Source organism: Mixophyes fleayi, chromosome 5 (assembly GCF_038048845.1).
Source record: "Mixophyes fleayi isolate aMixFle1 chromosome 5, aMixFle1.hap1, whole genome shotgun sequence".
Taxonomy (NCBI): domain Eukaryota; kingdom Metazoa; phylum Chordata; class Amphibia; order Anura; family Limnodynastidae; genus Mixophyes; species Mixophyes fleayi.
This window is the reverse complement of record NC_134406.1, coordinates 93,113,135-93,127,822: the sequence shown is the minus strand read 5'-3', so window position 1 is coordinate 93,127,822 and position 14,688 is coordinate 93,113,135. Positions and strand designations below refer to the sequence as shown.

The 14,688-nt window shown below is 38.8% G+C and overlaps 1 protein-coding gene across 2 annotated transcripts in view; it reads right to left on the bottom strand.

Moving 5' to 3' along the window:
• SEPTIN7 (septin 7) overlaps positions 1-14,688 on the bottom strand; it is a 64,868-nt gene that overhangs the window by 7,798 nt on the left and 42,382 nt on the right. For both annotated transcript variants that reach the window (XM_075212552.1, XM_075212553.1), the window contains exons 7-9: positions 13,234-13,330; positions 6,452-6,503; positions 4,865-4,990 (exon numbers count right to left, since the gene is read on the bottom strand). In XM_075212552.1, the coding sequence (XP_075068653.1) occupies positions 4,865-4,990; positions 6,452-6,503; positions 13,234-13,330 (275 nt within the window). The remainder of the gene's footprint in view (positions 1-4,864; positions 4,991-6,451; positions 6,504-13,233; positions 13,331-14,688) is intronic.

The following is a 14,688-nucleotide window of genomic DNA, read 5'->3' as shown; positions in this document are numbered from 1 at the left end:
ACCACCCTCTCCTCTGACATCCTTCACTGCCTTTGCCTCCACTGCAGTGTTCTGTCTAGTTCACTTTCCATCTCTCTGATAACTGCTTCAGTGTGTCTACTCCAAACTCATGCTATCCTTCCTTTCCCATATCTGTTGGCGTTGCACATGGCTATGTGCTCGGTCCTCTGCTTTTCACCTCTTCTCTCTATGAACTCATATCATCCTCCTTTGGCCTAAACTAGCACCCCTACCCGGATGGCACTCTGATCTACCTCTCATCTCTCCTGTTCCGTATGTCCAACTGCTTCAGTGCTATCTCTACCTGGACATCTCAAAGCTACCTCAAACTCGGCATGTCCAAAATTTCAGCTCATCATCTTTCCCCTTCCAAGGGGGGAGTTCAATTGACTGAACAACGCGGATCGCACACCATTACTATTAGTACGGAATTTTAATGCAAATATTACTAACAGTAATAATACACACTATAACCACAGTGATGGTAAAAGAGCGCAGGTCGTGTAGTTCGTCAATTGAATCCCCCCCCCTTAGCTTAGTGTCATCATAGACACACTCATCCAATGCCTTATGTATTCTTGTCACTTCCTCCCTCACAAGATTAACAAAATATACCCTTTTCTCACCCAGGATGTTACCACAACCCTGATCTATTCTTTAATTATCTCCCACCTTGAATACTGCACCCACCTACCCCCTCTACAATCTGTCCTAAATGCTGCAGCTAGACTGATCTTCCTCTCGTCTTTCTTCATTTTCCACACCACTCTGCAAATCCCTACACGGTCTCCTCATTTCCTCAAAAATTTATTTCAAACTGCTCACCCTCAGCTACAAAGCCCTTACCAGTATCTCCTGTCCATAAATCTCTGATCTCCTCATGACATTCACTCTGGCTCGACCCATCTGCTCTGCTTCTGACCTATGTCTCTCCCAAACCCTAGATAACCACCTCTCACGTCAGCTTAAAAGACTACTCCTTCGCTCAATAGCCCATCTGACCAGTCTCTCTTCAACCTTTCAAGCACTCTCTCAAAACCCACATCTTCAGTATAACCTATCCTACCCACACCTGAGGCAACTCCCATTGCACACCTTACTTGCCACATCCAATCCTGTCCCCTATTTCATATGGTCTCAGTGTTCCCCACTACCTTTAGATTGTAAGCTCTCACAAGCAGGGTACTCTACTCTGTCTCATGTCTGTACTTCATTTACTAACCACATATGTACCTGTTCTGTTTTATGTAATTGTGTATTTTGTGTCATTTGTACTAACTGTCTAGCACTGTGGCATTTGCAGCTCTGCACACAGAATTGATGATTAAATTCTTCCAAATGCCTTATAAAAAAATCTAAAAAAAAAATATACATATTTAGGAAAAGACCACTATGTCAAGGTTACAAACATCAGCGATCCATGGGGAAATCAGAATTCTTTTGAGAAAAGCAATATAGCTCTAGCTCATAAGAGAAAACAAGTAGTGAAAGCAGAGGCAATGGGTAAAATTATTCATGACTTTAATAGTTGCCAACAGTCCCTTATTTCGACAGTTTCCAATTAATCCATTCTCTAGTTCACTGTGCTAGATGTAAATCACTTCAGTTCACCTGATCAGCTTATACAGCATGTAGAGTAACTACTATTGACTGCAAGTGTTCAAAATATTATTTGATTATATTTGAAACATGTATATGTATTGCTATAGAACTGTACACTAAGGGCCTGATTCATTAAGGAATGTAAATGCCAATACATGCCGTATTTTGCATTGAATTGCTCCACGTATGGCCAGAAATAAACTATACGCCAGTGAGCGCAACAACCACCAATTCATCTTTGAACGCAAAGAACATTTCGGACAGCCTATGATTTCATGGGCGGAATGGGGAGCAGCAGCGTCCGATTCAAGCTTTGTGCATATCAAAAGGTAGGTGTTTTTCATTAGTATGACATGCTTCAGGTACAGGTCAGGTGTAAGTGTTAAGTGATCATAAGGACAGTCGCACATGCATGCTAGAACATGTGTTTGCAATCATGAGCAGCCGTTAAAATGCACCTTATATTCCACAAATGTTTTATTCGTACTCTGCAGCTAGTTGTGTTTGCCTCAATATGGAAAGTTCCATATAAGCAGAGAACATAAATAGACCCGTACGCAACAAGACTTTTCTTCAGATCCACTTGCAGTTTAAAAAAAAAACAAACACAAACAAACCTCCCAATGTGCTAATTTTGCACGCCCTAATGAGTCAGGCCCTAAACTTATGTCAGGCTGAGATGTAGAATACCCTGTATACATTTACACTATGCAATACAAGACATACACAGATATTCAAAATAATGCACCAGACAAACTGTAATCAAATACTAGTAAAACGGCCTTGATAATTATTCTGTACAGCAGAAGGGATATAAAAAAAAACTAAAGTAAAAGCTACATATTGCCTTTTAGTGTTTCATGTTTAGGGCAAACCGACACCTGTGACACCTAGAGTGATGCCAAATACTAGCGAGGCTACAAAATGTTTGCTATAAAAACATAGTATTCCTTTAGGATGTAAACTCTGACAAGCAGGGCCCTCTTTCTTTGTGTTCTCCTTCTACTATTCCATCACCCTGTTTTCCTCTTGACCTGCTTCCCTAAGCCATGTTTTCTTGAGCTCAGGCCTACTTCATGCTGGACATTACCATCACTCTCACTTCACTGCCCCGTAAAATAATATGATCTGCATTCCCATGTTATCTGTATATTCTTTGTTTATTCAGTATGTCTGTTCTTTGTATTTTGTTTTTCATGTATCATGCAAAGTGTTATGGATCATTGCGTTCTGTATATGTCATGTACGCCAAAGCGGACCTTTTGTCGAGCCTTATAAATAAAAGATAATCGATATAATATTCCTTTTGAATATACTAAACAGAATATATATCCACACCCAAGTCTAGTTTGTATTTGCTTTGGTGCAAAATACAAAAGATGAGCAGCTGCAGGTGTTTAGAAGCCGTTCCTCTCAATAATATTGGTGCTTCTAATTTTCTGAAAATGGCCTAGAACCTATATTTGCTCTCAAAATAACAATATGTAGGATATCTTAAACTGGCCACATATGATACTATTTTGGTCATCAATTTGACTGACAATCCAATTGGTTAATTATCAGCATCGGCTAACCAGGACAGATGATTATCTAAAGCAATTGGGCTATTTAGACAAAACCTACAAGTGTGCACTCACGGTAGCAAGCCCTCCATAATAAATCAATTTTATTTTAATGTAATATAAATATAAAAGAAAACAGAAATACACAAGCTACTTGTTCACAAACTAATCTACATAATTACAAACTCAGTTTACAGCAATATATTTCCAATCATTCACAAAGTACTTTGAAAATAGTCAACTGTTAAATGAAGTATGCTTTATATTTCAGATACAATGTCACCCATGATTACAACCGCTAAAGAATAACATGTAATCTATGAGAAGATTAAAACACGGTCTAATTGGTGCATTCTGATTTAATATGCGTCACAGAACCACTACTGAATTGCTAGAGCACAAGTTAAATATTGTAGTACAGTTTCCTTCAGTAAGCCAGTAGGTGGCACTGTATGCACAAAATCAGAGAATCTAATCACTCCTACGCCAACACCATCCTGAACTGTCTAGCCTCAACCCAGATCAAAAACAGATATTGTACTACAGAGAAAGCTAACCATCAGCCTGTGCTGCACATTCCTTTTCATTGCAGACCTACTAGTATACATTCCTTCAGCACTGTGTGCATCCAAACAACTAATCCTGCCTATGTGTTATACCACTTTCATACTGCCGCCCCGGCAATATCCCGGGTAGTTAACCCGGGATATTGCCGGGGCACAGGGCAGTAAAGATAACAAGATTCCCGGGTCGGGCGGGTTCATACTGCACCTGCCCGACCCGGGTTTTAGAAAAAAAAAAGTGTTAAAAAAGATTTTAATTAAAAAAAAATTACATAAGAAATGTTTACTTAACTTATTTTCAGCCAGCGGTGTCTCCGGTGCGTTGCCTGCTGTCAGGGGGACCTCTGGGTACTAAAATGACGTCATTTCTAGTCCATTAGAAATGACGTCATTTTAGTACCCAGAGGTCCCCCTGACAGCCGGCAACGCACCGGAGACACCGCTGGCTGAAAATAAGTTAAGTAAACATTTCTTATGTAATTTTTTATTAATTAAAATCTTTTTTTTTTTTACCTCAATTTTTTTTTTTTACAATATGAATGGTGAGACCCGGGAATTACACGGGTTACACCATTCATACTGCAGGCTAGCGGGGTCCAACACGGGAATTACCCCTCGCTAAATCCCGGGATTTTAGACCCGGGATTTTGTGGTTGGACTATTCATACTGCACCAAGACCCGGGTTTTTCCAGCGTGCCTCTGCAAAAACCCGGGTTTTTGGTGCAGTATGAATGGGGTATTACTAGGTCTGAAGTCATTGGTGTAAATTCATTTTTACTGCAACAACGGCTTAGGAGAGTAGAGCTCTGTATCCATCTCCACTCTTGCTACATCTTTTCTGAAGCCACTTATTTTAGCATTTAGCTATAAATGAAACACTACACAGCAGCATAAATGACAGAAGTCAAACTAGGTTCAAAACCTACACTGATCTATCGCACACAGAATGCATCATATGTCTGCATGAAAATGGTGGTGTCAGATGCAATGATGGTAGATGGAATGACAGACCAGAAAAGAGAATATGTGAAACATATCATGGCACAAAGTGAGAAATGGAATGGAAAGAAATGGATAGATGTTAAACCAGAAGAGAAAAGCCAGTGATGTCACTGTACACTGTGGCAGACACTTACTTTGTTAGTTGTCCTTTATTTTTGTTGTTATCCACACCATTGTAAGTCACAGCGGCCAATTTTCTGCTCCTGTAGTTCTCATAATGTACATTATTGGTGACATCCTTCAAATCTTGCATGTGAGTTCTAATGAAGAATAAATAAGGCAAGACATGATCTGAATAACACATTTAGCCTCAGGTTTCATTTCTTGGATTAATTAGGTTTATAATTATTGCAGATTTTAGACGTTATCTTGTGCTCTTTAGAAAACATTTATATGTAATCACAACATAAAAGGTTTTTTCTTCACTCATGGATGAAAATTGTCTCCGTATTATACCGATATCTTGGTTAAACTGAAAGCATCAACTTGAACAATTGGTCTTGAAAAATCAGAAATAAAAGTAACCCTGTAGTAATTTACAGATGGTTGTCTGATCCCCCGTATGTGCTGGGAGAGTGGTAAATGCAAACCAAACTATTATACATGACTATACACCTGTAATTGCTGCAAAAAAACTTAATTTGCATAATCCACACAGATGGACAATCACTGACAGCCAGAAAACACAATTGGGTTTCAAACAGGAAGTGCACTGTTAGAAGCAACCAATAATTAACAGTGTTACAGAAAAATAAATTTCTTATAGTCAAGGTGACAGGAGTTACAGTTTTACATCGGCATATTAATCTAGACAAATGTCTCACAATTTTGGGATCATGGCCACAACATAGGTGCCAGCAAATTAAAAAACATTTTTGTGTGGCAAAGTGTACAAAAATAGTAAAATGTGTGGCATTATAATGGTAGTATGTATCCTGCAGTGTTTAACACATCACACATTTCCACCATGCTGCAAAACTAGCACAAATACCCAGCAAGCACCAGCAATGGCCACACAGTTTATCCGCTGTCATTAAAAACTGTGGCCTTGGTGGTGGTGGTGGCTGCACACCACATTATCTGTGAGGAGTTTGTATGTTCTCCCCGTGTTTGTGTGGGTTTCCTCCGGGTGCTCCGGTTTCCTCCCACACTCCAAAAAATATGCTGGTAGGTTAATTGGCTGCTAACAAATTGACCCTAGTCTGTGTCTGTCTGTGTGTGTGTATATGTTAGGGAATTTAGACTGTAAGCCCCAATGGGGCAGGGACTGATGTGAATGAGTTCTCTGTACAGCGCCATGCGGAATTAGTGGCGCTATATAAATAAATGGTGATGATTATATATGGTGGCTGAACGCTGAAAAATATTATCTTGTTATAAACAGCATAATGTGTATGATTGATCCACAGAATTAACCAAATCACTACCATGCAAGAAATATTTTTTCCCTTCCCCTTGCAAGGTATAATGGTCACCTGCCACTCTGGTGATTTTTGTTTTGCCTTCTTCTGAAAATGTTTAAGGAATTGTGATTTCTTGATCCTTGCCATTAATGCATATATGAAGTCAATAAATGACAGCAAACGTATAAAAGTTGTGTAAAGTCTCTGTATGTGTACCATCATATCATCATCGCATTTTATATTAACACACACTTCAAAGTTGAAATCGCAGTACCAAACAATGCTGCATCAGCAATTTATCATGTCGGGTCCGTTTACCTTATCAACATGTTCCGCAGAATAGTGAAATCACAGTGCTCACTGTTTTCAACTGTTAAAAGAAAAAATGGAAAAGATTAGATCAGTACAAAAAGAATGATGAAAAGCAACAGCTATAACCAAATGGAATTCACATGCCTTCAACATCTACTGGATATTAACAGTATCACCTTTCAGTACACAAAAGTTCAAACGTAACAAATGCATTGCTTAAACATGTAGTCAGAGTATCCTAGATAAAGAAAACCTTGTCATAACAGAAAGAAAAGCAAAATAAAAAAAAAAACCCAAAGTAAACTTGTTTGTTATACAGCATATTGACGAGCCATACAAAAAAACAAAACAAACAATGCAGCCTACTAATCAGAAAGAAACGGGCATTTATATGGGTCAAAAATTAGCCTTGCACCACCAGAGATGGATACATTACTGAAAGAGACACATTGTGCTAGTGCAGACAATACAGGCTTGTCTGATCCCACATGAGGTGACAATGTCATTTACTAACCACACATAGTAAACATGCCCAACAATAAAATGAATGCTACACGTTTAACTCTTAAAAATAATAAGGATTTTAAAAACACCACAACTATGTCTGAAGAATCAAGGACAAATAACATGTTTCACAATGGCCTAGCCCAGTGTTGGCTAACCTGTGACACTCCAGGTGTTGTGAAACTACAAGTCCCAGCATGCTTTGCCAATATATAGCAGCCTATTGCTGGAAGGGTATGCTGGGACTTGTAGTTTCACAACACCTGGAGTGTCACAGGTTAGCCAACACTGGCCTAGCCCAATGTTTGCTTCTGTATGTGCAATGCTGGACAAACCGCTCCATTACAAAATGGTAAACTCTATTGATCTCTGTTTTATGTAGTTGAGTTATAGACAGGTTTACTAATTTTGTGATATTACATATACAGATTTCATTTGTAAGTCACATCTACACGTGGCTGTCACTGAGCATTAATGTATGGTGTCGGACAACTCACTGTGCTTGTTTATAGTCTGCACAAAGAGATAATTTACATAACATTCTTTTCCCTGTACTAGGCATAAATAAGCTAAAAAAAACATTTGAAGTTAGAATGCCTCAAGTCTTCTTTGGCTAATTGTGCTCAGCACAGGAGAATGTATGTGCATACTGAGCAAACCGAGGAAGTTCTTATGACGTGATATCCTGTCCCCAATGTCACAAACCCCTCGCCCCTAGGCCACACCCACACGCTATTGTTTTGTTAGGCTATCCCATAACATCAACAGACTAGCACTGGGGGGAAATAATAGATATATAGGGAAGAGAAGAGAGATTAAAGCAACTGTACAGCAAACAAACTTACTAGCAATTAAGTTCTGTACCAAGTATATTTTTACATCAGACAAATTCAAAGGGAAAATAAAAATATGGGATGGAGTCTCTTTAATTCAGGCTAGCATGGGGCAACACATATGCTAGACCGGTTATGCCAACCATCTGTACAGGCTAGGAACACATTATGAGCTTGTACTTACAGTGGTTATAAATATTCTACACACAGATGCTACCTGATGAATCATGTCAGACCACTCGTCTCCCTTTATGCCCTCTACCTCATTTCAGGATTTTAGACAAGTCTACAATCTTAATGATGGCATATCATGCCCCAGAAATTTGTTACAAAACCAATGGCTCTGTGCTTGCAGAGTATAGCTCACTGACTTTGTAACACCTTTGTAAAAGGGATTCTATAAAACCACACATTCATCTTATAATACATACATGATACTAATGATAAACGGTATATATGCCTAAATCTTAAACGATATGTCAAGTGCTGTAAAAGTTTTAACTTATTAAATTTAATACACAATACCATGCAATTTCACTGGTAAAAAAAGACCTTGGGGCATATTCAATTGTCCATGTTACTCGCAAAAGTAACGCGGCGTTAAGAGTATTACCGGTATTACGGTAATTCTAAGCCAGCGTTAAATGTACCGTAATAACGGTAATTACGTGCACTATTACCGCAATAACGGTAATAGTGTGCAAGCCGCGTTACTTTTGCGAGTAACGCAGACAATTGAATACGCCCCTTATGTTTGTTGGGTCTATTGTTTACTTATTCAATAAAACAAAATGTGGACATGTGTTTTAAGCATAATGTACACATTTCATGATTATGCCCAGTTTCTGCTACTAGGGGTCCTGTTACATGTACTAGAATGCCCATTGCAAAAGTGTGACAACAGTCATGCAACTTCCCATGTACCCTCTTGCTCAGAGTGTAGTTCTGATTACTAAAGATATCTTGGAAAACGATGTATTTGTGACGAAAGCTATTTTTCCAGTCACCAGACTTACGGAGAACTACAAGAATTAATCTTATTATTTTGACACCTGCAATTGCTTTGTAAAAAAGAAAAATTAATGAGCTTACAATTAAACTACTACTTAAAAGATGTGCCAAAAAAATAAACAAACATTTCAAAATTGTGAAAGTGAAACACAATTTTAACAATTAAGTTAACAGTTAGCACAGTATAACACATCTGCTCCACTCAATCATTTCAGGCTGGGGTACAGCAACAAACCACCTGGATTCTTAGACTTACAATAACACAGCTTTCCAAGAAGAAAACATTCTAAGGAAACTGAGATCAATTGATAACGTTATGTGCACATCATTTATAGGGGGAGTCTGTCTGTTGCCAACTACCTGGGGGAGATATAAGATGATGAACTCTGTGGTATGCTGTGATAGTTTTTGTTGTGAGGAATCCAACTAGTTTTTTGCACTGTACATACTTACATTACATGATCCCCTTCTGCTGCTGTGAAAATACAATTTATACTTTTTATACAAGTTTGAACCAGTGGGAGGTTTAACATTGATGCAATGTGCATTCAGCTTCAGTGAACCTGAAATTAGCGATTTATTGGCTAAAGCATTGTCTGTTCTGATGACAAAAAATAGTTGTGCTCCGTATTTGCCTGCAAGTAGAAGAAATGTAGCAAGCAGAAAAGGCATGATCTTTGTAGCAATTGATATGTCCATATTTTAAGAGCAGGGCAATGCACAATTGATATACACTGATCAGCCACAACATCAAAACCACCTGCATAATACTGTGTAGGTCCTCCTTTTGCAGACAAAATAGCTCTGCCCTGTTGAGGCGTGGACTCCACAAGACCTTTGAAGGTGTCCTGTGGTAACTGGCACCAAGACATTAGCAGAAGATACATCAAGTCCTGTAAGTTGCAAAGTGAGGCCTCCATGGCTCGTACTTGTTTTTAAAGCACATCACACAGATGCTCGATTGGATTGAGCTCTGGGGAATTTGGAAGCCAAGTCAACACCTTGAACTCTTTGACCTGTTCCTCAAACCAGTCCTGAACAATTTTTGCAGTGTGGGAGGGCTCAATATCTTGCTGAAAGCAGCCACTGCCATCAGGGAATACTGTTGCCATAATGAGGTGTACTTGGTTTGTAACAATGTTTAGGTAGGTGGTACATGTCCAGGGGCGAACGCAGGATTTAGAAGAGGGGGTTTCCGCCCCCCCCTAGGAAAAAAAAAATATTGCGAGAGGGAGCTGCGCAACAGCTCCATTTCGGCGAGTCTGAATTCTACAGCAGCCGCGGCGCTGTCAAGCAGCATCCGCGGCAGTGCTGTATTATACTAAAATATAGCACTGCCGCGGACGCTTCTTTGACAGCGCCGCGGCTGCTGTACAGTTCCGTTGGTTCGCTGAGGGGAGGGGTTTCTGGAGAAAAAGAAACCCCCCCTGCGTGCGCCACTGATGTCAAACTAACACCCATATGAATGCCAGGTCCCCAGGTATCCGAGCAAAACATTGCCCAGAGCATTACACTGCCTCCGTTGGCCTGCCTTCTTTCCATAGTGGATCCTGGTGCCAACTCTTCCCCAGTTAAACGATACACAAGCACCCAGCCATCCACACGATGGACGCGCTTCATCTGACCAAGCCACCTTCTTCCGTTTCTTCATGGTCAAGTTCCGTGCTTACATGCCCATTGTAAAGGCTTTTGGCGGCGGACAAGGGTCAGCGCGAGCACTCTGACCAGTCTGCACATGTACAGCAAGCCGCAATGCGCTGTGTGTCTTGACATGCTTCTATCATAACCATCATTAACTTTTTCAGCAATTTGTGCTACAGTAGATTTTCTGGGGGATTGTACCAGATGGTTTAGCCTTCACTTCCCATGCATCAATGAGCTTTGGGCACCCTTTGATTCTGTCACTGTTAGTCCTTCCTTGGACCACTTAGGGTAGGTACAATCCCAACATGACGTGCCATTTTGGAGATGTTCTAAACCGGTTATCTATCACAATTCGGGCATTGTCAAAGTCGCTCAGATCCTTACACTTGCCTATGTAACATTATAGCTTGCCCATTGACTGTACTCTGTTGCTCAGATCCTTATGCTTGCACATTTTTCCTGCTTTCAACACATGAACTTCAAGAACGGACTGTTCACTTGCTTCCTAATATATGCTACTCCTTGGCAGGTGTCATTAATATGACAATCAATGTTATTCAATGTTAATGTTGTGACTGATCGGTGTATGTAAAACTGCACTGAAGTACATAGCTTTTCACTCCAAGACAGACCAGGCTTTGGAAGCCTGTGTCTCACCATGTATAGTTGAGCTACAGTCCCAGCATATCCGCTAGTCACTGACTGTATGCTCACATTTTAAGATGTACAAATTGCTTAATTCAGATGATAAATTAACATGACCCTTCCAAAATCTGTGTGTGTGTAAATTATTGAGAAGTGGCGTTACGGCATACAACCATATACCAGCATAATTCGACAACTATATATCTATATATATCTATCTGAAAAATATATATATAATAGAATGCATAACTAATACTCGAAACTTGCATAATTCAAAACACGATAAAATGGGATAGAAGGGAGGGAACTAGTTTGTACTGAATAACAAAAGACAAGATCCCACCTCCCAAGTAAGACCTTATGTTAGCAAGAGTCTTAAGATTGGGACACATCTAAGCAATTATGTCGCAGATTACATGACTCACAACCATTTCTTTGTTTGCAAGTGTATGTACGCTCTCATGGTCATGTTTTGTTGTACCAAAACACATCGCATTTGTTGATTTGGTTCTCTAAACTTGCTATACATCATGAACAACTATGTTCAGCAAACGTGGAAGTATGTATACACTCATGGCCAGCAGCGTAGGCAGATAGGTAGAGTCATGATCTTTTCAGCAGATGGGTATGAGAGATGAAGATCACATATCTTAAAGGTAAATTGTGTAGGTGTGTACACATGAATCGGCATGTTCAAAAGTATTTTCGATCATTAGTGAAATCATCACAGAAATTGCATCTGAAGTAAAATTGCATAGGTGTGTAAAGATCATTTTAGTCCTAAGAAAACAGAATATTACTTTATGAAACAAAAAGTATCAAAGACAATTCTTTTTCCAGTGCAGATGTTTGATTTTCCATGCCAAAGCTATGCTTCCTGCCATCAAAGAGCCAAAGTACTTCCGCTGTTCAAACTGTCCAAGCTTTCAGTTTTTTCCCTCTACACTGAATATTTCAGTAGGCTAAATAAAAAAAAGTGTATAATACACACACACACACACACACACACACACATATATATATACATACATACATACACACACATGCACACATACATACAAACAAACATACATACATACATACATACATACAATACACAATGAAAAGCAATGAAGCACCAGAAATTTCCAGGCACATACAATCATGTTACTGAACATGTGACACTGGAGCTTTGTGTGGATGTATATTTTAGCCTTTTGAACACAACTAGTTGCCTGCACATAAAGTAGAGTGATTTTCTGTCACACAAGAAACAATATTCTCTACCAAAGCTGCCTGCATCATTCATAAAGCACATCAGTTTTTGTATAACATACACATTAGCTTTTATAAGTTAAGTGTGTTTCCTTGTTTTATTGCCAATTCATGACGTTGGATATTGTCATGGCTTTTTCCTGTTTAAGGAGTGAGAGAAGGACTATACAATAAGGAAAAAGGGCTACAGTGTTCTAGAATATTCACATGTGCGATTAACACTCACAACTGTAGATTACCCCGGAGAAGGGGCAGAAAACTAAAATCAAAAGATATATTGACTACTGTAATTCCTGGCTTTCAAAACTATGCATTACAATGATGTGTAATTATATATATATATATATTTATTTTGTTATGCAAAACCTAAGAACAGGTTCACTGATTTGTGTTTTCTGTAATTCATATGTACACCAAATCTGCATATTTTTCTTTGGAGGACCACTAAATCCAAACCGCAGGTTACTTTACATTCAGAAGAGCTACAACTACTAACTGCAGATAAACACATTTATTTTACTTATTTTATCCGGAGTGTTCACCTCAGAAATGGTCATGAAGTTAATACCAAAACATTTATACCATAAATATAACAGAAAAACTGTACTACAAGCCAGTAAGCAATATGATATACAATAAAATGAAGATTCATTAAAAAAACAAAACAAAACCAAAAAAACAAGATCTTATGCCAGGAATTTAAACTTTACTCTGCTCTCTGTGTTGAAAGTTACAATAAAAATTTTGGATGTGAATATCTTTGGAAAAAAAGACTCAAAAACTCTAGTTCAACAGCACAAGTGAAATGTAGTGTGCAGATTGCAGATACTGGAACTAAATAAGAGACAAAAAACAAACATAATGGATGCATCTTTGATGGTTTTTGTATTGTATTACCTTCTGCAACTCCCCATGGATACTGCCTTCCTCTTACTCGTTTGCCATTCACTTCTATGGTAGTGTTACTACCCACCACAGCAAGAGGTAAACGGTCCTAAATGACAAAACAAACAACTTATTGCATGAATAGGTGAAAGTAATTGAGGTACCTCACCAATAAAATAAAGATGAAGGTCAAGTTAATAGACCTAGTGGATTAATTTGTGTTCTGTGCATTGGCTAAAAAAGTCTTTAGGGACCTAATGCATTGTTTCAGCTTGGGCTAATCTCTCACACCAACTGCCAACACTCCTGCCACCAATACACCTACCAACCAGGGCCGTACAAGGGTATGACATGAAAGGAAAAAGGCCATGACTGAACATGAAACAGAGGACATACCCAGTGATAGTTCCACCAGTCAGGACAAAATTCTGACAGTTGAAAAGTATGATATATTATTTATAGGGACTGTGGCAAACAATTGCACTAATACCATTAAAAAGGTATGTTTGAATAAACCAAAATATTAAACTGTGGAGAATAACCATTTCTTTAAATATAAAAAACACCCAGTATTAACTAATTCAGTGATTCCCAACCAGGGGTTCAGGAACCCCTAGGAGTACTTGAAGTAATCTAGTGGCTTCACTTTTGTTCTTATTGTCAAATGGAAGGATCTACTTGTCAGGTGACATATCAAGTCCAGCCAGGGAGTCAGGCCATTCTGATCATTTTAACACTTCCTGTCACTTTTTGTGTAGCTAGCAAGGTACTTGTAGTCCTACAGTATCTGGAGATATGAAACTTTACTGTACTACATTGGAGTTTATTCTTTGCAGCATTTTTTTCAGGGCCACTCATTTCTTTCACAGCCTCCTTCTGAAGTGCATGCTTTCACTAACCAGACAAGGTACACTTTTCAACAAAAATAAAAACATTTTTCCTATCTAGTTAACAACAAATATAAAGAAAGATAACTAATCACCTCTTTCTGGCTAGAATTGACAAATAATCGTTGGTTAAACAAGGGAAGTAAAAAAATGTTGGCCTTGAATCACACACACTGCAGTAACTTCTGAATCTGATCAGCCATGTGATGAATTACTAACTCCTCCTCCAAAATCATATTTTTGACTAACAAACAATCTCTCAAAATGGAAGAAAATAAAATATGGCAATGATTACATCAAAATTGGATTTACATATACTGGGCATCAAGAAAAAACAAAACCACCGTGTGTTTGTGGTGAAGCGCTGTGAGACATTTCAAGGTTCACAGGGGGGGAGGGAAATCTGTAGGGGGTTCCCAGTATAAAAAAGGTTGGGAAAACCTGAACTATTTCATCATATAACGACGTAACTGTGGTTTTGACAATAAGGTAAAATCATTAAACCTTGTGTCAGTGTTTCCCAAGTCCTCAGGTGCCCCTAACAGTGCAGGTTTTCCAGGTGACCAGTGATATAATTAGG